Genomic DNA, 23,609 nt, shown 5'->3' on the forward strand with positions numbered 1-23,609 from the left:
TGATCCCACATTGTTCAGCACAAAAGTTTTGATCTGTTACATTTCTAATAATTAGTTAGGTGGCACAGTGGGTAGAACAAGGAAGGTTCAAGTCCAGAAGCCCCGAATTCAAGTATGCATCAGTTACTTACTAATATGTAACACTGGACAAATCACAGCTTCTCTAGGTATTAGTTTGTCCATCTGTAAAATGGGGAAAATAACAGTACCTACCCTCCAGGCTGTTTTGAGCATAAAAAGAGACTTTTGGAAGACACTATATTTTTAAAGCACTTTGCACACCTTAAAGTGCCATGTATGTTATTTATTGCCATCATTATCGTTGTTTTTATTGTTAATCTAAATTCCAAAAGGAAACCAACTGATTCGTATGTTTAAAAAGACCAAAAAATTGTATATTGCCCCATTTAGGATAATTTGCAAACCACCTTAAAATGAACTTTTGCTTTTAAGGCAGAACTGTAAGGATGTTATGTTAATCCTTCTTTCCTCTGCTACCCGCCCTTCTCACCTCTCCTGGGCCATCTTACTATTTCACATTCTAGCCTCAGTTTCATTTTCTATCCTACCTTCATTGCAATTCAGTTTAGACCCAAAATAATAATAAAAAAGCTAAGACTGTGAATCTTAAATACTGTATTATTTGTCCATTTTTTGGTCTTCTCTATGTTTTCTCTAATAGGTCTGAGAAGGTTAATTTATTTGCTTAGGCTTTTCTGCCAGATTTACGGCCAGTTAGCTTCACATTTAAACAAACCCTTTTCCCCCCTACTATTGTTCACTTCACTCCTGATCCTGACCTGTCATCTCAAAAATAGTAATAATAATGAAAAAAGTTTATATTTTTACAGTACCTTTTCTATCCATTCACTCATTAGTCTTATAATAGTTCCATGAGGTAGGTACAACTGGCATTATTATCCATGTTTTACAAATGAGGAAACCTGAAGCTCAGTTTTCTTAGTTACGTAATTGGAAAGTGTCAGGAGCAGAATTTGAGTGCAGGTCCTCCTAATTCCAAATCTCACACTTAGTCTGCATGCTGTTGCTCATGTGGCAAAGGAAGGAGAAAAAAATTAAGTACACGTTCTGTTTACAGGGGGACAGTTAGCATCATTTACATATATATATGTACATATAGATATATGATAGCTTATTCTTTATTGATAGATTTTATGTGGCTAGAAGGTATAGACTATGTTTTGTTATTTTTTTTTAGACTGGGTCACCCTATCTCACCCAGGCTGAAAGTGCAGTGGTTATTCATGGCCTAATCGCACTATTGATTGGCACACAAGTTTTGATCTGTTCTATTTCCAACCTGAGGTTTGGATTGCTTCTCCTGGTGGCCCCTCTCCTCCTGAGAGCTTATCATATTTGTGCCAGATTGAGTGCAGATACCTTATTGACTTTTACTCTACTGCTGCTCAGAACTCCTGAGCTCAAGAGATGTGTAAGTGACAGTTTCCCTGGTAATAGGAATTACAGGCATGTATCATCATCCGTTTTCTGAAAATCTGATATTTTATAGTGTTTGATACTGTCCATGATTCTTCTGGTTTTGTTTTTTTCACTTTGTATTGTTTCATAAAGATATTTACAAATTTCTTTCTGTGCTTCATACTTATTCTTCATTACATTACAGTTTTCAATTATATTAATGAAGTTCAATTTTATTTATCCAGTCCCCTGTGGTTGGACATTTAGGTGACTTCTGGAGGTTTTTTTGTTATTACATACCATGCTGTGAAAATCTTTGGACATATACCCTGCCAGCTTTTAAAAATAGTAGAGATAAATTTACACAGAACTCCCTTTCTTTCTTGACTGGTGGCACACATTCTAGAATAACTGGTGTAGTTTGTTGCCTTGGCACATGGCAAAGTCAGATGGACTCAAAGAGGATCAAATCCACAACCTTGGCCTCATTAGCTTAGGATTGCACATTGAATTGACTGGACACAGATACAATATAGAAAATTTCACAGATTTGCATATCTTACTTGCATAAGGGCTGCCTTCATTTTCTTTCATTTCAGAAATATGTATGCTACTAAATTGAACACAGAGATAGAGACTCTGTTTACTTAAGATTCTAGTTGAGATTTTTAGAGCCATAGAAATAACTTATTTTGTTATAATTATGAGTGAAAAAAAGGTTTTAATGTATTTAATTTCTTTTAAGAGTGGTGATAATCATTGACCTCTGCTAAAGTCCCGCTCTGATACCTCCTCATGAATTAGAGGTGACCCTGGGTTCTTGAAGGTTAGGTCAGTAGAGCACAAGCCCTGGTAGGGCCCACCAAGCCGCAAAATAAATGAATGCAGTGGAGCCTGGAAACGTTTACCATCTTTATCGCCTCATATTACAGTCAATCAGCTTTGCCTTGCTGTCAGAATTTTGCAGGCTTATTGCCAAATGCAGTAGAAGGTTTGAAGGCTTTATGGCTAGAAAACCCTGATCATCTCTGCTACATCCTGCTCTTCATATCATAGGCATACATCCTGTGAGGTGAACTATCAGTATGCATTTTCATGGATAATCTTTACATTTTTTCAGCCTGTGATTATCTTTTGTAACTTTCAGGCTTCAGTGATTTATATGGTTTTTGTGTCCCAGTGCTTACGGACATGATTTATCCAGTTACTATTTGGTGAAATATTGGAATTCTTGATACATTTTAAATGTTTATGGGGACAGCAGAACAGAATATTTACAATTGTGACTAGCATGGAAAATTCAGGCTCTCTGGTTTGGTCCCCTCAGGCCAAACAGAACATTGTGTTGGTTTAGTTGAATTGGTTAACTATATTGAATTAAATATACTGTGGTTTTCCTTCTATGTCAGTATCATACATATCAACAACATTGAGCAAAGAACAGTTTTAAAAATAACCCTCAATCCTGTTCCACCCCTTCTACAGGTGGTGGTGGAATAGTTGGAAAAGGGAGGAAGGGTTCTAAGAGTTATAAGTTTTAGATTATCTGCTGGACCTATAAGTACTCTAAATTTGGGATGTTGTCCAGTGACCAAGTAATTGACATGCTGCTAGGATAGCTGAACCGTATCAGTATTCTTGTGATAGACTAAATCAGAAGATGAATGAAAATTGTAGCTTATTGAATTCATAGGTTCCCCTTGGAAAGCCAAGTAAGGGCATCAGGGAAGTTGGTTTTATTGTGATTGGAATGGAAATGTTAATGGGTTATTTGTCCCTATAACTTTGCAACACTCATAGTAAGCAAATGACCACAATGAAAATAATTGTAGCTTATGTACTACTATCATAAAGTACCAAATCTTGTTGTAAATTATCATTTCTATGACAATAATAATATTCCTGTAGCACTGTGCTAAGCATTTTACATTTATTATCTCATTTGTTGTGTGTATAAAATGCAATAGTTGTAGAGTGTTTGCTAAACACACTTATGTTTTAACACTATGCAAATGCTAGTTCAGCGGTGGGGAACCTGCACTATCCTTTTAAGGATTTGTTCTATAAAATTTGGATTCAGTCAAAAGGCTTAAGGATCCAGAATGCCACATGTGGCCTCAAAGCTGCAGGTTCCCCACCCCTGGGCTAGTTGTTGTTATGGTTACTAGTTGTCTGTTCAGATAGAGGTTCTTGATTAGTTGCTGGAGCTAGTCACTGGCCTTTGGAGGTGATATGGTAGTTTTGTGCATGGTTTTTCTTGCATAGTTTTGGCAGCTTCTAGGGTAATTTTTATGTATGTCAGGTAGCATCCAACTCCTTAAGGTAGTGTTTGATTGTTGGAATGGTCCCGAGTGGTTAGGATAGAAACTGGTTGAATAGAAATAGCACATCCTAAGTGGAGGTGTGAATGGAATTGTTGAAATAATTAAGGAGTAACTAAAACTATAAGGATGCTCAGTTATTCTGGTGATAAATTAATGAGACAGAGTTCCAAGGCACAGTTTTTTCTTTTCATCAGATGCATGATCTGGAGGTGGTACACAGCGGGAAGATAGACTTTGATGTGTAATATGGGGGAAAAGGACCATCCAAAATGAGAAAATAATTGTAATCTATGGAAGGTGAGTGGGTGGAGTGTGAAATCAGAACATTTCTTAGAGAAACAGTTGTGTACATTTTTTAATAGAAGTTCTAATATATTTGTGTCTGTTTACTCTAAATCTAAAACTCAATCTTGCTCTTAAAGATTCATCAAGAAAAATATTCCCAATTAATAGGAAGTCAATTTTTAACTATCTCTGCATGTATCTTTAGATGTATTTGTAGATATAGGAATTGGGACTAGATCTATGATTTCATTTGTATAGGGATGTTCCAGGTGAGGAAATTCCTTCCACTAGTTAAGGTGATAGTGGCTGAAGATTGTCTTAGAACACTGAAAGGTGACGTGACTTGCCCAGAGTCACACAATGTGTGACAGACATACAAAAATTTTTAAATATCTATATCTATATTTATATGGATGGATGTATAGACACACATACATATACATAGATTTTTGTAAGTGTTGGAACCACCAGTTTTCTATAAGTTCCTAACCTGAAATTTTCATTTTTTTTCTTTTATTGGTTTTATTAAGACTAGGTCTCCCTATCTCACTCAGGCTGGAAGTACAGGAGCTACTCATGGGCCCAGTTCCACTATGGTTCACACAGGAGCTGTCCTACTCTATTTTAGAGCTGGACTGATTTGTCCTTCCAGAGGCAGCCTGGTGGCCTCTCACTTCTAGGGGCTCAACATATTAATACCAAATTTAGTTTGGGTACCTGGTCAGAATAATCCACCCTTACTCAGAACTTTCTTGTTCATGAGATCCCCAGAGCTGGGATACAGGCATGCATCATCATAAGCATTTTCACATCACCTTCTACATTCCCCCAGATTAATTTGTCAGACAGCTTCCTTGCAGAGCAAATAAAATTATCAGATGTAAATTTATTAGAAGATGATGTACAATAATGGTAAATATTATGCCATATGTAGATTAGCTATTAAGTTACATCAATTAGGGGAAAACCATTTATGTCGATTTGAAGTCAATGAATTAATAAGGAGAATTGTGATTATAGACTATACATAATTCCATTAGACTTGAGTGGAAAAGGTGGCACAGGTTTTATATGTTGTTGGCACTGGAGTCACGACACCTAGGCTTGAAGCCCAACTCCACATTTATTAGGTGTATGACCTTGGGCAAATCACTTAATTTTTTTGTGTCTCAGTTTCCTTATATGTAAAATGAGGAGAATATTTGCACTGCTCAATGAGAGTTACCCTGAGGATGCAATGAAATGTGTAAAGTGCTTCACAAACTATGTAAATGTAGGCTGTTATTGCAGTGATTATCAATACTCCATTCCTAAATGTCATTTTTATGAATATAGTAGCCTGAATAACAGGTTTTTAAAAAAAATTAAATAAAGAATATGTTTTGCTATTTATGTTGAATCTGAAGAATCACTATCTTAGCAATCTAGAGCTCTAAGAAATCTTAAAAATCATTAGTTTAAGATTTCTTAACATTTTTTTTGTGCCATGAATCCAGGAATCCTTTGACAGTCTGGAGAAATTTGTTGTAAAAATAAGATTTTTTAAATACAAAATAAAATACAAAGAAAATATATCATATTCAAGTAGTAATTAAAAAAAAATTTTATTCACTTATATCGGGTTAAGAACCCCTGAGCCAGTCACTTTCTCAGTCTTAGTTTCTTCATCTGTGAAATTAAAGTATTGGACCAGATGACTTTCAAGGTCCCTTCCAGCTCTAAATCTGTGATCCTCTAATGACAGGAAACAGACCCACAGAACTGAAGTAACCGTAGTGGCAGACTTTGAACTAGGCTCATAGGTTTTGAGCAGAGCTGAGAGGGACCTACTTGGAATTTAGAGCTGTTTTATTCCTAAGAGCATTCAAAGACCCACATACATCTCATTAAATCATCGGCTGTTATCCACATGTGACATATTACCCTATTAGACAGTGAGCTGGTGAGGTAAGGAAAGGAACTAAGTCTTACTCAAACTCCATAGCTCCTCTGTCTGCCACAGGGTCCTCATTCTGCACTAGGATCGGAGCTGTTGTTAACCTTTCTTTGTAGTCTAACCCTTAGCACATAGTAGGTGCTTAATCTTTATTGACTAGCTCTACATAATCTGTACTTAGTAAATATTTGTTCAATTAGACTCTAGAAGATAGAAAGCAAACTTAAAATTATCTCCTCTGCAGTATCCATACATAAATAAACCAAACAATGGTACTAGCCCCTAAATCCATTTTCTCTGCAGGATTACTTTATTGATTTATTGACTGCATAGTGCCATCCCATATAGGGCCTTTGCTTTTGTTTTTGAATGCACATGAAACACTTTCATGTTCAGACACATTTGACTGTGGCATTTCTCTTTCAAAAACAAGCCGGAGATGGAAGCTGGACGGTTCACTGCACTGTGCATGTCTTTCGAAAGCTAGGACTGGTTTTTGAAAAACTCCCCCTGTCCCACTGGGTTCCCTCTCCCCTTTGCCTCTCCCCTCACTCTCCCTCATATGCAGACAGATAGGGAAAGGAGGATAGCTTTGGTCTGAGTAGCCAGGCCTTTGTGCTTACAGAACCTGAAAAGGGAGAAATAATCATTTCAGTTTAACTCATCAAGCATTTATTGATTGGCTTCTAAGGGCCAACGCTATTTTAGGCATCAGGGTTACAAACACAAAAGTGAAGATAGGGCCAGTCTTGAAGGAATTTAGGTTCTAATAGGACTGTAACATTCTTCTTTCCAAAAATATGCTGGGGGCCTGTTTGGCACAGTTTTCCAACAGTCAAGTGAATGAATGCTGTTGAATGAATGGCTGGTTAAGGATCCTAAAACAAGGACAGAAGCAAACTACACAATTTTGAAAGCTGGCAATAGAGACCTGTCATTTATGAGATAGTGACACAGGAAGGCTCTGGAGTTAGAGGACCCTGGGTATAACCCCATCTTTGACATTATTTGTGTGACCTTGGATAAGTCATTTTCCTAGGCTTCTGTTGCTTCTATTGTTTGATGAGGGGAAAGGGAATGATTAGGACTGTTGCAGTCTAGGGGTGCTGGGAACCCTGAAATTCAAAGGCAAAAGAAGCGGGTCCTGCCTTGTAAGAATTCCACTCAAGCCTTCTTTCAGTCTGAGCCAAGGTTTATTGTTTCTGCCAATACAAACAGACAGGACTTTTAAGAATCAGTACCTTCAGTGAATGAGACTCACCTCTTTTATAAGGGAAAAATAACTTTTGGGAAAATTTGAGTGGGATCTACTGGTAGCCAATAGGCTGGAGTGACTCAGAGATAACAGAGAAGGCCTCTAGATGGGATTCAGGATGGGAAGGGTGGGAAGTGGCCTGGGTGATCCAGAGGTAACAGTCATTGAAAGGCTGGGCTAGGTTAGAGGTAACAGAATTAGAGATTGAGGCAGAGTCAAACCCAAAATGTTCAGACAGTTGAAAGAATCATACTGAGATGAACCTCAGGCTAATGCCACGGCCATGTGGGAAAGTTCAGGGGAAGTTCAAAGTGTGTGTATGTGGTTTCTAGGGCCCATACCTCATCAGTACTAGGTGATTTCTGAAGTCTCTTCAGTTCTGAATATCATGAATTCACCATAAAGTAGGTGGCACAGCACTTGCAGCTAGTGGGTCCTTAAAAATTTCTAACCGAATGAATTTGCTATTGCTGTATATCATTATCTTCTCTAAAGACCTATTGCAGAGCTCATCAGGTGGTGGAGGTGACCCTATGTCTTTGAAGGCAATGTCAGGAGAACACAAGTTACAGTAATACCAAGCTAGATTTTTGAGTGCAGTCCCATCAAGGGAACCACCTGTTTATCTTCTGAGGACAGCTATGTGGTAAAGTGGATAAAGATCAGATACTTTACTAGTTGTGTGACCCTGGGCAAGTCACTTAACCCTATTTGTCTCCATTCCCATATTTGTAAAATGAGGTGGAGAAGGAAATGGAAAACCACTCCAGGTATCTTTGCCAAGAAAACCCTAAATGGGGTCATGAAGAGTTGGGTATGACTGAGATGACTGAACAGCAACATCTGTCTTCTGAAAAGAGGCTTTTCCATTAGGCTGATCACAAGAAAGTTTTTCACCAGATGTTGAATGATTTTAATTATAACAATAAAACAGTTTTGTTCAGGCATGAAAGAAGATTCAGTGTACGCTGCTGGAGGGAATCCAAGGCAAAAATGATATTACTTAGATTTGGAAGAGAACTTAGAAACCATAATATCATAGCTCTTGAGCTAAAATGGACCTTGCAAGCCATATAAAGCGCTTTATGTTACAGATAAGGAAACTGAGGCCCTCAAAAGTGAAATGAGCTCTACCAGTTAACAAAGCAGCATAACCAACATTTGAACCCAGATCCTATCCTGTACAAATCACTTTTGGTTCAGTCATTTTTCGGTCATGTCCAGATCTTTGTGACCTGTGCAAGCAGGGTTAAATTATTTGTCCATGGTCACACAGCTGGTATCTGAGGCCAGATTTGAACTCAGGAAGATGAGTCTTCCTGACTCCAAAAACTGGCACTCTCTCCACCTGGTCACTTTGCTGCCCCATGGACCCTTTTGAAATATTAAATGTTCTGCCTTGGGTCTTCCTCCCTTCATCCTCTATTCAACCTTACTTGGTGATCTCCTCAGCTCCCATGGATTTATCATCTCTATGCTGATGATTGTCAGATTTAACTCTTCTGCCCTAACCTCTGTGCTGACCTCCAACACCAATAAATTGAACAAGGTTTTGTGATTTTTAAAAAATCAATAGTTGTTATGACTTTTAAAATCTGGAAACCCTTGTGTTAGATGATCTGTATTATATTTTAGTTGTATCTAAATTCATTAAGTATGCTGTACTGTAAAAGCAACTCAAGCAAAGAAAAAGAACCAAAATGCTTTAAGCACAATAATGTTTTTATAAGGCCTAAAAGCAGTATGGCATAGTGGATACAGAGGCAACTTTCAAGCAAGGATCATCTGAGTTCCAGTGTAACCTCTGATTCCTATTGGCTGTGTGACCCAGGGCGATTTGCTCAACCTTTCAGTGTTCTAGGACATTCTTAAGATCCTAAGTACAGAATATGTGCTGACCTGCATTGGTAGAGGAAGTTTTCTCATCAGGCAATTCCCTATACCAGGGAACTCATAGGTCCAGATCCTGGCCCTGTCCTTGTAGGGCCTGATAATCCAATGGTTCAAATTAAGCCCAGCATGTATATCACTGTTCTTTCTAAAATACTCGTGCATTCTTGTGGTCTGTCTTTATACTGTCATCCCCACTGTTCTCATAGGCTGGTTTCTTGAAAGTTACACAGTTTGGCTGTTACCTTTGGCTAAATGACCTGGTATCTGCTTTCCAGCAAGATAAACTGGAAAAGAAACCAGACACAGTACTTAGGTGCTATCTAGCATTTTCTTATTTAAAGGATCCTAGAAAGTTAACAATGAACAAGAATTACAATTGGAGTAACTGCATTTTCAGAACTGAGTGGTTTTATATTTTGTGCATTTATTTCAAGCAGTGATTATTTTCAGCTTATCTGATACTTTTAATGCCATTTGATGATGTTCCATATAATTGGTCAATAGTTTATTTAGTTTATTCTTTAACTAAAAATTCACTGTTAGACATGAAATAATAATTTGCTATCAGATTACGTGATTTTAGGTTATTTTATTACAGTCCTCTGCTGTTCTTGGCCAGGAAGGAAGGATGTCCGCTTGTTCTTGAAATAACTACCACTCAGTACTTTGCATTTGTGTGGAACCGCTGTAGTTCGAGTGGGGAATCTGAGGCCTCAGGGCCACTTGTGAGCCTCGAGGTCCCCAAATGTGGCCCTCTGACTGAATCCAAACTTCACAAAACAAATCCCCTTAAATAAAAGGATTTGCTCTGTGAAACTTGGACTCAAAAGGCCTCGCCCTAGGACCTAGAAGGGCACATCTGACCTCAAGGCTGCAGGTTTCCTCACCCCTGCCCTAGAGTGATCCTCTGTCAGGTTATTAATGAAGAGAAAAACTGGGATTGTTAATCTCCCTTTGCAGATTAGGTAAAAGAGACCCTAATTGTGAAATCTCCCAGATCAGAAGTGAAGTTGAAAATAGAAGGTAATTTTCCCTAAAGCCTAATCCAATCCACTCCTTTTTTTTTTTTTACTGAACTGGATGATTTAGTCACTTCAAAGAGGTGTGGAAAGCTGGACTTTATGGTCCTCCATTTGATAATCTTGGTATACTATAATGAGAAAGGTTCTTTGGACTCATGCACTATCTAGGTTTGAGAGGTCCATGTTTATCTTATGTTCTTGCCATGTCTGCTTCACCTTCTGATACTAGAATTTGGTCTCTGACTATTATCACCTATGACTTGACTGACTAACAACCTCCCCGGGCCTTGGTTTCCCCACGTGTAAAATACCTATTCCCTCTACCTTCCAGTTTCTTCTTCCCTGCCCCTGTCCTCATTTCTTGCATCGGTTTTGTATATACTTCTATCTGTACATGCTGTCAGTCAGTCAGCTAGCATATTTTTAGAACCTACTGGGTGCCAGGCTCTATGCTAACCTCAGTTCAGTTTGAGCTCCTATAGAGGAGAGCTGATTTTCATCTTTGTTTCCCCAGCCCCTAGCACAATGTCTGGCACATGGGAAATGCTTGTTAACTGATTGATTGAGACAGTTGGACTAGTTGACCTCTGGGGTTCCTTCCCAACTCTAGATCTATGGTCCTATGATGTGATTTGAATTAAAGCCTTTCTTAGATTGGGAAGGAATCCTGAATATTTATTTTGAGATAACCTTTAATAACTTATACCTTACTATTTGGTAATTATTCTTCATATTGAGTGTAAAGCCCCTCATTGGTTGAAGTTACTTTCCATCATTAGTGTTTTCTATGAACCAAGCAGAAAAAAGAATATAGTACAATGAAAAGAGCTACTCCTCTTTAATTGGGTAATATCTATATGTCAAAAATCTGCACAGTCTTAATCTTTATCTGTGATGATTGTGTCTTTGTCCATATGGTTCAGCATGATCTTCACTTCGGAACAAAAGCAGAACATTTCAGTGTTTCAACTTGAGGTGAATCACATTTGGTGTCTGCCTGGTGGCTCAGCTCAGAAACATCTTTATTTTCCGAGGTAGCAAGACAATTAGGCAACGTAGACTCACTGGAGAACTGGCACTGGAGCTGGAAAAGACCTTTGCTTGATACTGCCTTTGACAGTTACTACTTACATGGTCATGGGAAAATCACTTAACTTTCTGGGTCTCATTTTCATTATCTAAAAGAATGGAAATACTAATAACTCTAGTACCTACCTCATCACAGGTTTGTTGTGAAGATCAAATGATCAAATAACATATGTGAAACATTTTGTAAAGCTTGAAGTACTTTGTAAATAGCAGCTCTTATGTTGTGTTAGTCATAGGTAGAAAAAATTTCTCAGGAGTTAAGATACCTTACCTTATAAGATAAATTTGTATTCCTAAATTGTCAGTAAGCAAATTTAAAATTGCTAGGTTTATTCTTTCTATGTAGATGATTCCTTCTCCCACTCCTGTGCATAGATGTTCTTTAACTGCTTCCTGTCCACCATGTTATTCTGCAGCATAAGATATTTGACTTAACCTGCTGAGAATCCCTTGATTTGCTACTGAGCTAGAAACTGACTCCTTTTAAAAGAGGAAATAGTTTCAGGATGGCCAGTGTGATCCGGGATAGGGGGAGGAAGGACAGTAAGATGTCATGGTGGTTCCTCTTGCATGATAATTAAATATAATGCTATCACAGCTCATAGAGTTGTAAGCCTTTCAAACTCATAAGGCCACCCACCAAAGGGAAGGAAACACAAAGAAGCAAAAGGAACCAGGAATGCCACCTGGGGAGGCTCACCCCATTAAAATCCTCTGGCTAGGGCCAAATCAACATAATCTCTCCTTTTTCATCCCTCACCTTGCCAGAAAAAATGTTCTTCCCTACCCTCCACTAACATCACATCTTGGGGAGAAGGGGACTCATTGCATTTCTGCCAAACAACTTTGGTTGTATTTTTAGTGATATTGTAGGCACCTCCTGGATTATGAACACTTGACTTATAAATGTTTTTTCTGGCCATTGTAATCCACTGATCGATAAGCATTTATTAAGCAGCTACAATGTACCAGGCACTGTGCTACAAAGACAAAATAAAACAGTCCCTGCCCTCTTGGAGCTAATCTAAGTGTATGCACAGTCTATATAAAATAAATACAAGGTAACTTTTTAGAGAGAAGGCAGTAGCCTCTGGGGGAATCAGGAAAGGCTGCCTGTCGAAGGTGGTGCTGCAGGCTAGGGATTTCAGGAGCCTAGGATAAGGAGTGAGGGAGTTCATTTCAGGCCGAGATGTCAGCAGGTGCAAATGCTAAGAAATGGAGCGTCCAGTATAAAGAACGGCAAGATCAGTTTGGTTGGACCTTGGAGTTTACTGAGGGAGGCAGTATAGAGGCCATGAAGGACACCAGATGCCAAACAGAGAAGTGTACATTTTGTCTTAGAGGCAGCAGGAAGTTTGTTAAGTGTGATAAGGTGTGATACGGTCAAGCCTGAGCTGTAACAGAATCACTTTGGCAGTTATGAGGAAGGTGGGTTAGGGAAGGGACAGACTTGGAATTCTGTGATTGCTGTGATTCTGTCTTCTTCACTTTTATCAGCATCTAATAGAACTTTCTTAATATTTAACACATGTTCTAAGTGGAAGACCCTTTCCAGGTACCAACCAAAATGTACTGGACTGACAGTACTACCCAATGAGGACTGGTATGGTGACCTGTCCCAGTTCCAGCATCTCTTCCCTGCAACTTCTTTTCTTTTTACCCCAAAGGGATTGATCTGGTCACTGGACCCAGATGGCTCAGGAAGAGAAGTGAGGCTGTTGACCTGCACAGCCCTCCCTCCCTCAAAACAAGGTCAAGTGCAAGTCATGTCATTATTTCTTTCATGTCATGGTCTTCTTTGGCAACAAAAGATGAACACAGGCAGTACAAACACGATGCTCCTGATTTCCTCTGCTCTTCTTAGTTATAGTTCAGTTAATTAATTCTGCTTTCACAATCTCTTTGGTGCATGTATGAACACGTCCTCTTTAACCTTACTCTCCTTCCTCACTCTTTCTTTCAAATGCTTTTTACTTAACCTCAGAAAATGCTCTTTTCTTCCCATTCAGTGATAAGTCAGAAAGCAATTCAGATCATGACTGAAGAGGCGAAAGAAAAGGGAAGCCATGAGTTTTGAAGTGAAATTGGGACAACATGAAGAACCAGGGCTATCAGTCTCTAAAGCCTTTGAAAGTTCTCAGAGCCCCTTTCATTTCCATGAAAGTCTTCATCTACATTCTCAGCTTACTCTAACCAAAGCATTCAAAAATTATTCCTCATTCAGTTTTATCCTTAGGTTTGGCTTAAACCTTCTTTGCAGTGATATAATTATTATTATCTTTTAAACATTTTTTCATAGTTAATATGATTTCCTTTGTGAAAGAGGATTTTCTTGGTATCCAGACCATTGTTTCTGTGTTACTATGTGATATGTTTCTGAAAGTTGGGGACCTACTTTTCTTAGATGTACACAGTAGTTCCTTTTTAGTGTTCATTGTTCTGGCATTGTAGATTTCTGTAACTGCCAGAGATTAGAATGATCAACTCAATAGACATTTATCAAATACCCACCTACTGTGACTGGTACATAGTAATAAATGCTTCTTTCCTTTTAAAAAAAGTATAGTAAAAAAAATGCCATTTTTGCCTTAGAAAAGAGAGATGGGATATAATGACTCTCTGTTTCCTGCATAATAAAGCCTCGGTTCCTTCACTTAGTATTGCAGGTTTTTCACATTTTGGACTCAGTTTGCCTTTGGTACTCATATCCCGTTATTTTTAGCCTGACTTAGCTACTTGTTCCTCAAATATGCCCGTTTGTTTTACTAAGCCTTTATCCGTGTTATTCCTTGCACTTAGAGTGCCCTTCTTTCCCCCATCCCTAGTCCCACTTTTCTAATTCTTTTGCATCCTTTAAGACCTAGCTAAAATCCTTAGTTCTCAAAAGAAAGAAATCTCTCCCTGTTTTTTGATCCAAAAGTGTTTTTGTAGTTTTAGAATCACATCTGTGTCCAGGACTTCAGGCACTCAGTAAATATTTGTTAAATGAAAAAATGTTGCTGGAAATGATGCTTTAAAAAAAACTGGTTTAATAGAAGTTTTTTCTAAATTTTATCATGAGCTGTCAGTATTCTCTGACGTATCTCTGAGAAACTGTATATGTACATAAATAATCAAATACAGTTATGACTAAGCACGTCAATATTTGAAAATCAGAGTTTAACCAGAAAGTCAGTTAGGGGGTCCTTGTTCACTAGGAATCCTAGGATTCCTTTCTAGAATAAATTCTCTTAGCACTTTAAAGATAACTAATTTGCAGAACTGCCATCCTTAAATTTTAGGGAATGCATCCTTTTGGTAAAGTTGTATTTGAACATATAATTTCAGTGTGTGTGTGTGTGTGTGTGTGTGTGTGTGTGTGTGTGTGTGTATGAATTTAGCTTACTTACTTTGATACTCTAGATTCATGGTCTCATCACTATAGGCACTTTCACTGACATAACTGGCCTACCCTTTGTAGTTCCTCTTCATAACTTCCCCAAATCACCAGTCTCAGACCTGAAAAGCCCCCTACTTCAACCCATTTTTTTTTACTGGACCTGTCATTTTATTGGTTTGGAGCTCCCAAGGAAGCAGTCTCTTTACCAGTGCAGATTCTACATCTTAAAATCCTTGAGAGTTACCTGGGACACCGAGAGGTGGGTGATGATTAAGTGACTTGTAGAGGGTCATACAGTCAGTAGGTGTCAGGAGTAGGACAATTTTGTACCCACTCTACTAAATCAGCATTAATACCTAAACAAAAATCTCCTGTACAGTGTACCTGACAAGTGCTCATTCAACCATTACTTGAAGACCACTAGTGAGGAAAATTCACCCATGGTAACACTGACAGTCACTATAATTTCTTAGTCATCCCATTTCACTTTTTAAAGCACCAATTACTAAGTTTTTCTTTACATTAAGTCAAAATTCACCCCTCTGACACTTCCATCCATTAATTCTAATTCTGTTTTCTGGAGCAAAATAGGACAAGCGGAATCCTTCTTCCACATTACCATCTTTCAAATAAATGCTTAAAGACAATTATGCTCCCTTCTCCCATATCTTCTCTTATCCAGGCTAGTCATCCCTGTTTCCTTCAGTCGAACCTTATATGCTATGATCTTAAGGCCCTTGATCCCCTCACCATTATGTGGACATTTTACAGCTTATTGATATTCTTACTAACCTATGGTTCCCCCATTGATGGTTCATCAACTCCATGGAAATCTTCCTCTCATAAGTTATTTCACCATATCAATATATATACTCACTGCATGGTTTATAATCATTAGTAAAAAAAATAGTCAATGTCCTCAACCAGGAAGTGAAAATGGTAATAATCAAGGTAGCACAGATCTACCTTCTGAGTCTGCTAACGTAGTAGAACAAGAATCCTCAGTTTTAACCTTGAGAGTTTTTATGGGTAAGTAGCTTGGAATCCTTCAGTTTACCCCTAACTGATGACAAAAACTGGAGTGCTTCATGTTTCTTCCTACCCATTTTCTTGGGAAATAGCTATCTTGGCATAACCAGTCACTAGCTGTGTAATTTTGATCAAGTCACTTAAGTCTGGGGGACTGAACAGAGGCTCTGTTCCTTCTTATTAAGAACATTTAATTACATGATCTCTAATTTCCCTTCCTGTCCTGTTATCCTATAATTTTTTATAATTTTCCTAGGGCATTTCTGATATCCCATTGAGGCTTTAAGGACTTCTTGCCTTATTTCAGACCCCTTTAAAGAATTCAGTTTTTGAATGCCAAGTATAATGGGTGGTTCCTTTATGTTCATGAGTCAGCATGCTTTAACAGCTCTGTCAAGCTACTCCATATCTCTCTTCAAGACAACTCCTCCTTTAACTGATGTTCAAAATAGGCAAATTCATTTCAAGGTGTATTCGTTTCAGCAGGCACCTGGAACAAGGCCTACCAGCATGACTAATCTTCTTTCCTCGATGTCATTTTAGTAAATAAACTTTTAAAACTCTCTTCTCTGATCTTGCCTCTTTGATGATTTTATTTCATCCTGACTTTCTTCTGTCTCATTATTGTTGTTGTTTTAACAACTTTCTTTTTCCTAATTAGTGAAAACAAACTTGATGACAGAAGTCTGTCAGGTGATGAAATGTGAAGTTTGGCTAAGAAGGGAGAGGTCTCCTAACTTTAAAAAGACATCTCACCTATTGTTCTAAATCCACTAGAAATACGAGGTTGTTCATTCCATCCTTACCTCTGTCTCAGTTTCCCTCTGTTCCTTTAACATGCAGTTCAGACATCATCTTCTACATGAAGCCTTTCTTGATTTCTATAATTACTAGTGCCCTCGCTTCCATAGCATCTTGTATTCTACTAAGTTTTACATTGTTTAAGTGATAGTTTTATCAGAAAATTCATTGCCCAGGTGGATTTTATACCAGGAATGTAGGGCTGGTTCAATTTTAGGAGAACTATAAGCATAATTAACCATATCAACAACAAAAATCATATGATTATCTTAAAGGGTGCAGAAAAAACTTTTGACAAAACACCATGTCCACAAAAACACTAGGAAGCATAGGAATCAGTGGAGCTTTTCTTAAAATGATAAGTAATATCTATCTAAAATCAAGAGCAAGCATCATCTGTAATGGAGTAAGGTCAGGGGTGAAGTAATGATGTCCATTATCACCACTTTTATTCAGTATCATATTAGAAATGCTAGCTATGGCAATAATACAAGAAAAAGAAACTGAAGAAATAGAAATAGACAATGAGAAAACAAAACTGTCACTCTGCAGATGATGTGATGGTATCCTTAGAGAGTCAACTAATAGTGGAAACAGTGAATAGTTTTAGTAAAGTTACAGAATATACCATAAACCCGCATAAATCATCAGCATTTCTATATATTGCCATCAAAACCTAGCAGGAAGAGATGGAAAGAGAAATTCTATTTAAAATAGCTACAGATACTATAAAATACCAAAACAAAACCAGAAATGATATGAATGTGATTGCAAAATACTTTTTTCCCAAAATAAAGACAGATCTAAACAACTGGAGAAATCTTAATTGCTCATGGGCAGGCAGAGCCAATATAATAAAGACGACAATTCTACGTAAATTTATTTAGTTTTTCAGTGTCATACCAATATAACCACCAAAGAATTATTTTATAGAACTAGAAAAAAAATAACAAAATTCGGCACTTAAGCAAAAAAAGATCGAGAATATCAAGGTAATTAATAAACAAAATGTGAATCAAGGCAGTTTAGTAGTACCAGTTTTCAGACTATATTATAAGGTGATAATCATCAAAAACAATCTGGTACTGGCTAAGAAATAAGAGCTGTGAATCAGTGGAATAGATTAAGTATATAATACTTAGTAGCAAATGGTCATAGTAATCTTTGATAAATTCAAAGATCAAGTTTTTGGGACAGGAACTCATTATTTGACAAAAATTTCTGGGAAAACTGGAAAGCAGTTTGGCAGAATTTTGGCATAGACCAACATCTCATGCCGTACATCATGATAATGTCAAAATGGGTACATGATTTAAACATAAATGATGATTTCATAAACAAATTAGAGGAGAATGGAAAATTTTGCCTCAAATTTGTGAATAAGAGAAGAGTTTCTGACCAAATGAGATAGAGATGACCGTAGAAAGTATGATAGATAATTTTGACTATGCCTGATTAAAAAGATTTTGCACAGACAAAAACCAGTGTAGCCAAAATTAGAAGGAAAGCTGGAAACTAGGAAAACGTTTTACAGTAGGTTTCTATGATAAAGAACTTATTTCTTAACTATTTAGGAAACTGAGTCAAATTTACAAAAATAGGAGCATTCCCCAGTTGGGAATATGGTCAAAAAATATGAACAGGAAGTTTTCATAAGAAATCACATCTATCTATAGTCATATAAAAATGCTCTAAATCACTGTTGCTTAGATAAATGCAAATTAAAACAGCTCTGATTGACTAACAAAACAGAGAAGAAAAATGACAAATGCTGGAGGAGATCTGGAAAAGTAGTGCTGCTAATACAGTGTTGGTGGAGTTGTGAACTAGTCCAACCATTCTGAGGAACAATTTGGAACTATAAATTGTGGATACCCTTTGACCCCTCAATACCACTACTAGGTCTGTATTCCAGAGATAAAAGAAAAAGGAAAAGGATTTATATGTACACAAATATTTCTAGCAGTTCTTTTTGTGGTGGAAAAAAATTGGAAACTGAAGGAATGTTGATCAGTTGGGGAATGGCTGAACAAGTTGTGATAATAATTGTGATGGAATACTATTGTGCTATAAGAAATAACAAGCAGGATAAATTGATACAGAGTGACATGGGCAGAATCAGATTATTGTAACAATAGTAAAAACAGTATTGTATGTAATGATGATCAACTGTGAAAGATTTAGCTACTCTGTCCATGACTATTTTAAAGCCCTTGTGATGAAAAATGCTGTCTGCCTCCAGAAAGTTGATGAAGTCTGAGTTAAGTTGAAGTATAATTTTTTCCTTTTCTCTATTTTTCTTGCTTTTTGCAACATGGCTAATATAGAAATATGTTTTGTATGATGTCATATATTTAATTGATACCATATTGCTTGCCTTTTCAAATAGGTGAGAGAAGAGTCAGAGAGTGGGAGAAATTGGGTTTTTTTAAGTGTAAAAATAAAAAATAAATTAAAAAAGAAAATTCAGTACACTTTCATATTTACTTTAAAAGGATTCACTATTTTCTCAGAGCTTTCTTTGCCCTCCCTTCCCAGTTCCTTCCATCAAGTACTTAAAAAATATTTTAGTCATGAGAAAATAATCATCTTGTTTATGAAAATTGGGCTTAGATGTTCTTTGTAGGAATGTTTCAGTTGCATAAAGCTATGTAGACCTGGATTAATATTAGTAGCATCACTGGTTTATAATACTTATTCTAATGCCATTTTCAGTACCATTGAACATGAAACAAATTACATTCCATAACACTATCTTGTTTGTCTTTGCTTAAGTCACTGGTTTGGAAACCAGTCACAACATTCAAATTTCTTTATGTATGGCATGTATCATTATTAATAGCATGACTATTTTAATATCAGTTTGTAAATGTGTTCTCTTATTCCTAATCGTCAAAGGCTAATTTCCTTTTGAATGAATTGTAATCAACTATATGACTGCGTGCTTCAGAGCACAAGATAGGAAGTCTTTTAGAATGTTGCTTAATTCTTCAGTATCAAGCACCAGTGCCATAATTTTGATTGTCCATATAGAAATCTCTTCATCAATTCAGATTGCAGTTGTCTATAAATTATAGTCATATGCAGTTGCCTGAGCCTAAGAGAAATTTAATGATTTGCCCACGATCTCACAGTTAGTGTCAGAGGCAGGACTTTAACCTATATTTTCTGGATTCCAATTCTAGCACCTTATTCGCTGTGCCACCTCTATGTTTATACTAGTCAAGCCATCTCAAAAAAGTTTTATGAGTTTCCTGAGCAATTATATTTAGCTACTGTTAGAGATTCATTGTTCCATTTTTCTTGGCACCTTTCAGGAGTTTTCAGACTGCCTGTGTCAGTGCAGAAGAACCCCAGAAATCCCAGACTGCTTGATCGAATTAATCATTCCTTAGTATAAGCTAGACAGGACAAGCCATTAATCAATTTCAGAGCAATAAAATGCTTTGCTCTTTGGATAAACGCAAATGATGCTACACAGGAAACATTTTGCGATTGCCTGAGTCAGAAATACCTCTGGGCTTGTTTACAAAACAACAAGCCAGTTGAGGAAACAAACCAGACAAGGAGTCTTTAAGCCAGCAGTAGTCCAGTCAAGCCCCTGAGAGGGTGTCTATTGGGGAGAGGAGAAAGTTTCTTCCTATCTTCTTCTCCCAGTTCCAGGCCATTGTATGGGGTTAGGAGATCCTGAGGTCCCATCAGAGAGGTTTCACCAGTGACCAGAGTTGGTAGTAGTGGCCACTAGAGTGGAAGCAGCAGACAGATGTGGAATGACAGCCATCTGAGAATAACAACTTCAGGAAGTGAGAAGCCTCATGACACAAAAACATGGTTTTGTTCAGTTGAACATAGTTCAACTATGAACTCAACAGAGACAACTCTTGGAGCCCAGTAGAGAGCCACACACAAGGGGAACTTCATGAGAAGGGAGAAAAAGACTTTCAGTAAACAGGCACTTTTAACTTATCCTTGAGTCACACATCTCTACATTTGTGCTTCACTACCATTGTTCTACCAAGATCTACCCAAGAATCTTATATATATAGGGGGAGGGTGTAGCTCCAGCTTTTAGGAATGTTTTTGTATCTGCTTGCGAACCTCCCTGAGTAAATATTCTTTTCTAAAAACTAATTGGTGCTACTAGCTGCAGATAAATAGGGAACACTGGTGGGAACTCGTGAACAACAGTACTAGAAACCCAGCCTCTCAGGGTCACCCCTAGAACATTGATTAGTTAGTAGTTATCTGATTCTCTGGATGCCCTAAACTACACAAATGGGTACAAACTGGAGGAAGTTAGCCTGGTGGGGTTATTATGGAAAGTTAAGTCTTGTTCTTTATACATTGCTTAATGTGGACAGTAAATATTATCTCTGTCCAAAATGTTTTAATATGCACTTCTAAATTTTAAAACTGAACACACATTTTAAGACCCTGTTAATAGGTAGGTGATTTTGGCAAAAGAGTACAGATGACACCTAGTGACTAAGAAAGGTAATAGAAGACTAGAGGAATGAAAAGGGTTAATAATTTAGTGAGACTTTGTTAGAGATTCCATCCTCTCTTCTTTTAAAAGTACAATTTTTTGCTGTGAATTAATGAAAAAAATATCTGTAAGAGTAACATGAGTGGTTGCTATGCTGTTCAGGGGAAAAATGTTGATGAAAAGGTTCTCACCAACACCCACTGACCCCCAACAGAGCACTGGAAGCATAGTGTGGAATGAAGTCAGAAGACGTGGACTTGAGTCCTAGCTCCCCTGTTTCTATGAAATCTGTGGGTCCTTTAAAAATATCACTTAACTTCTGCATTCTATTTCCTCATGGTAAACAGTGTCCTCTCTACTGGAAAAGGTTGTAAGAACTGAATGTAAAAGTACTTTGTAAGTTGTACACTGGTGTTTTTTGAATTTATCCTGATCATATTACCATTTTGAAGTTAATCAGTAAATCAGCATTTATTAAAGTACCTACTATGAGCCAGGTACTTTGTTGGGCACCAGAAATACATAGACAAAACTAGCTTCTATTCTGGTGAAAAACGAAAACAACACATACCTACATAAGTAAATACAATATGCATAGTTAGTTTCAGGGGGAGCATTAATAGCTGAGGAGGTCAGGAAAACTCCCGTGGAAAAAATGGCACTTAAAAGGAGCTTTTATAGAAACTAGGGATCCTAAGAAATAAAATTGAGGCTAGAAGGCATTACAGGTACAGGGGTAGGGAAGGAAAGCTTATTGAAAAGCAAGAAGAGGGACATAGAGTGCCATAAGGGAGAGACAAGAAGTGGACTACTTTGGCTGGAATGTAGCATCCCTGAAGGGGAGTGATATGTAATTTTACTGGAGAAGTAGACTGGCATCAGATTGTGAAGCTCTTTTAGAGCAAAACATAGGAGTTTGGAGGTAATAAGGAGCCACTTGGATTTCTTTGCACTCAGGAGTGGCATCATTGATCAGATCTTGGCTTTAGGACTCTAGTTGGCATTTTTTGTGGAGGATGGACTGGAGAAGGCAGAGGGATCAATTAGGAGCTATGGTAGTAGTAAAAGTGAGTGATGATGAGCATCTGAACCTGGGTGGTGACCGTGAGTAGAGAGAAGGGGATCAATTTGAAATGTTATGAAGGTAGAATCACTGTTTGGATATTGGAGGGAAAGTAAGGGAGAAGGAGAATGAAAAGGAGAGGATAATTCCAAAGTTGACTCACAGCAATTTGGCAGCTGTAAGGGTGGTGGTGTCTTTAACAGAAATACTGAAGCTGAGACTTTTCATAATAACAAATAGCCATATATCTCTCTGTGAGGCTGGATTTGAACCTAAAGGTCATTTACAGATAAAAAGAGAATGTACATTTCTTTCAAGGAACCTTAAAATATATCTCAGAAAACCAGTTGAAAAAAAGCTATTCTGGAGCTTACTTCAGATGTCCCTTGTGTTTACCTTGCATATTAACTTCCTAACTCACTAATTCTCTGCACAGCTTACCCCAAGAAGTTAAATTCAGTTCATCTTGAATGAAATTCAAAAGGTCTCCCCCAAACAAACAAACAAAAATCCCTTCCCTTGTTCAGATTTCTTCTCATTTGCTGCTCTTTTTTCTCTAGATAAAGAAGAAACAGCAAGATGTAGTTCGTTTTCTGGAAGCCAACAAGATAGAATTTGAGGAGGTAGACATCACAATGTCGGAGGAGCAAAGACAGTGGATGTACAAGAACATTCCTCCAGAAAAAAAACCAGCTCAGGGCAATCCAACGCCACCACAGATATTCAATGGAGATCGATACTGTGGTGTAAGTAGCCAGAATGGTATATTACAAAACTTTGGGTAGATATGTACCTTTATATATAGTACTATTTATGTTTATTTTTATCTATACTGTATGATATGCAGCATATACAAAATATTTTATATAACATAGATGTGAGTATTATATCTGTATATATAATTTGAACAGGACATGTTATTTCATTGGCCAGTACTCTATCCACTATACTGACTTGCCTCTTCTCTGTGTGCATGTGGATGGATGGAAGGATCGATAAATGGATAGAGAGAGTTAGCCCGACAGACAGACAGATGTAGGTAGACAGAAAGACAGCCTGATAGATAGATATAAATAGGTAGGTAGATAGATACATAGATATACAAATAGATTGAGAGATGAGAAAGAGCAGACTTCAGAGTTTAGAAGACCTGGGTTCAAGCCCCATCTCTGCCACACCAGCTGTGTGATCCTAGTCAAGTCACTTAGTCTCTCTCTGTATTCCAGGCAGTTGTCTAAGATTCTGTGTGGCATAGAGTGAGTTCCCTATACCAAATGACATCAAGCTCTGGTTAAAAAAAAAAAAAAATTAAATATTCACAGTGGTTCTCAACTTTTCTGCTTTGTGAATAGCCGTATTCTTTTTAGTACTCAGCTAGTTTCATACCTTGAACAGAAATAGGGCTGAGCTGAGAAGGGTCTGTGTGCAATACAGTGTGTGTGTTTGTGTCTATCTATCTGTGTTTCTGGTTGTATTTTATATATAAATATAAATGACTTTTGAGGACAGGAGGAAATTAACTCTGCCTCTCTACTTTTACATTAGTATGAATAATCAAGAAGCGACTGTAAACCAAACTCCTCTTCAGACATCTTTATGAGCATTTG

General features: G+C 37.5%; 1 protein-coding gene across 3 annotated transcripts in view; it reads left to right on the plus strand.

Annotated features, from left to right (window-relative positions):
* SH3BGRL2 (SH3 domain binding glutamate rich protein like 2) overlaps positions 1-23,609 on the plus strand; it is a 94,434-nt gene that overhangs the window by 37,489 nt on the left and 33,336 nt on the right. For all 3 annotated transcript variants that reach the window (XM_072642666.1, XM_072642667.1, XM_072642665.1), the window contains exon 2: positions 22,563-22,748. In XM_072642666.1, coding sequence (XP_072498767.1) covers positions 22,563-22,748 — 186 coding nt within the window. The remainder of the gene's footprint in view (positions 1-22,562; positions 22,749-23,609) is intronic.

The sequence above is a fragment of the Notamacropus eugenii genome, chromosome 2 (assembly GCF_028372415.1).
Source record: "Notamacropus eugenii isolate mMacEug1 chromosome 2, mMacEug1.pri_v2, whole genome shotgun sequence".
NCBI classification, from domain to species: domain Eukaryota; kingdom Metazoa; phylum Chordata; class Mammalia; order Diprotodontia; family Macropodidae; genus Notamacropus; species Notamacropus eugenii.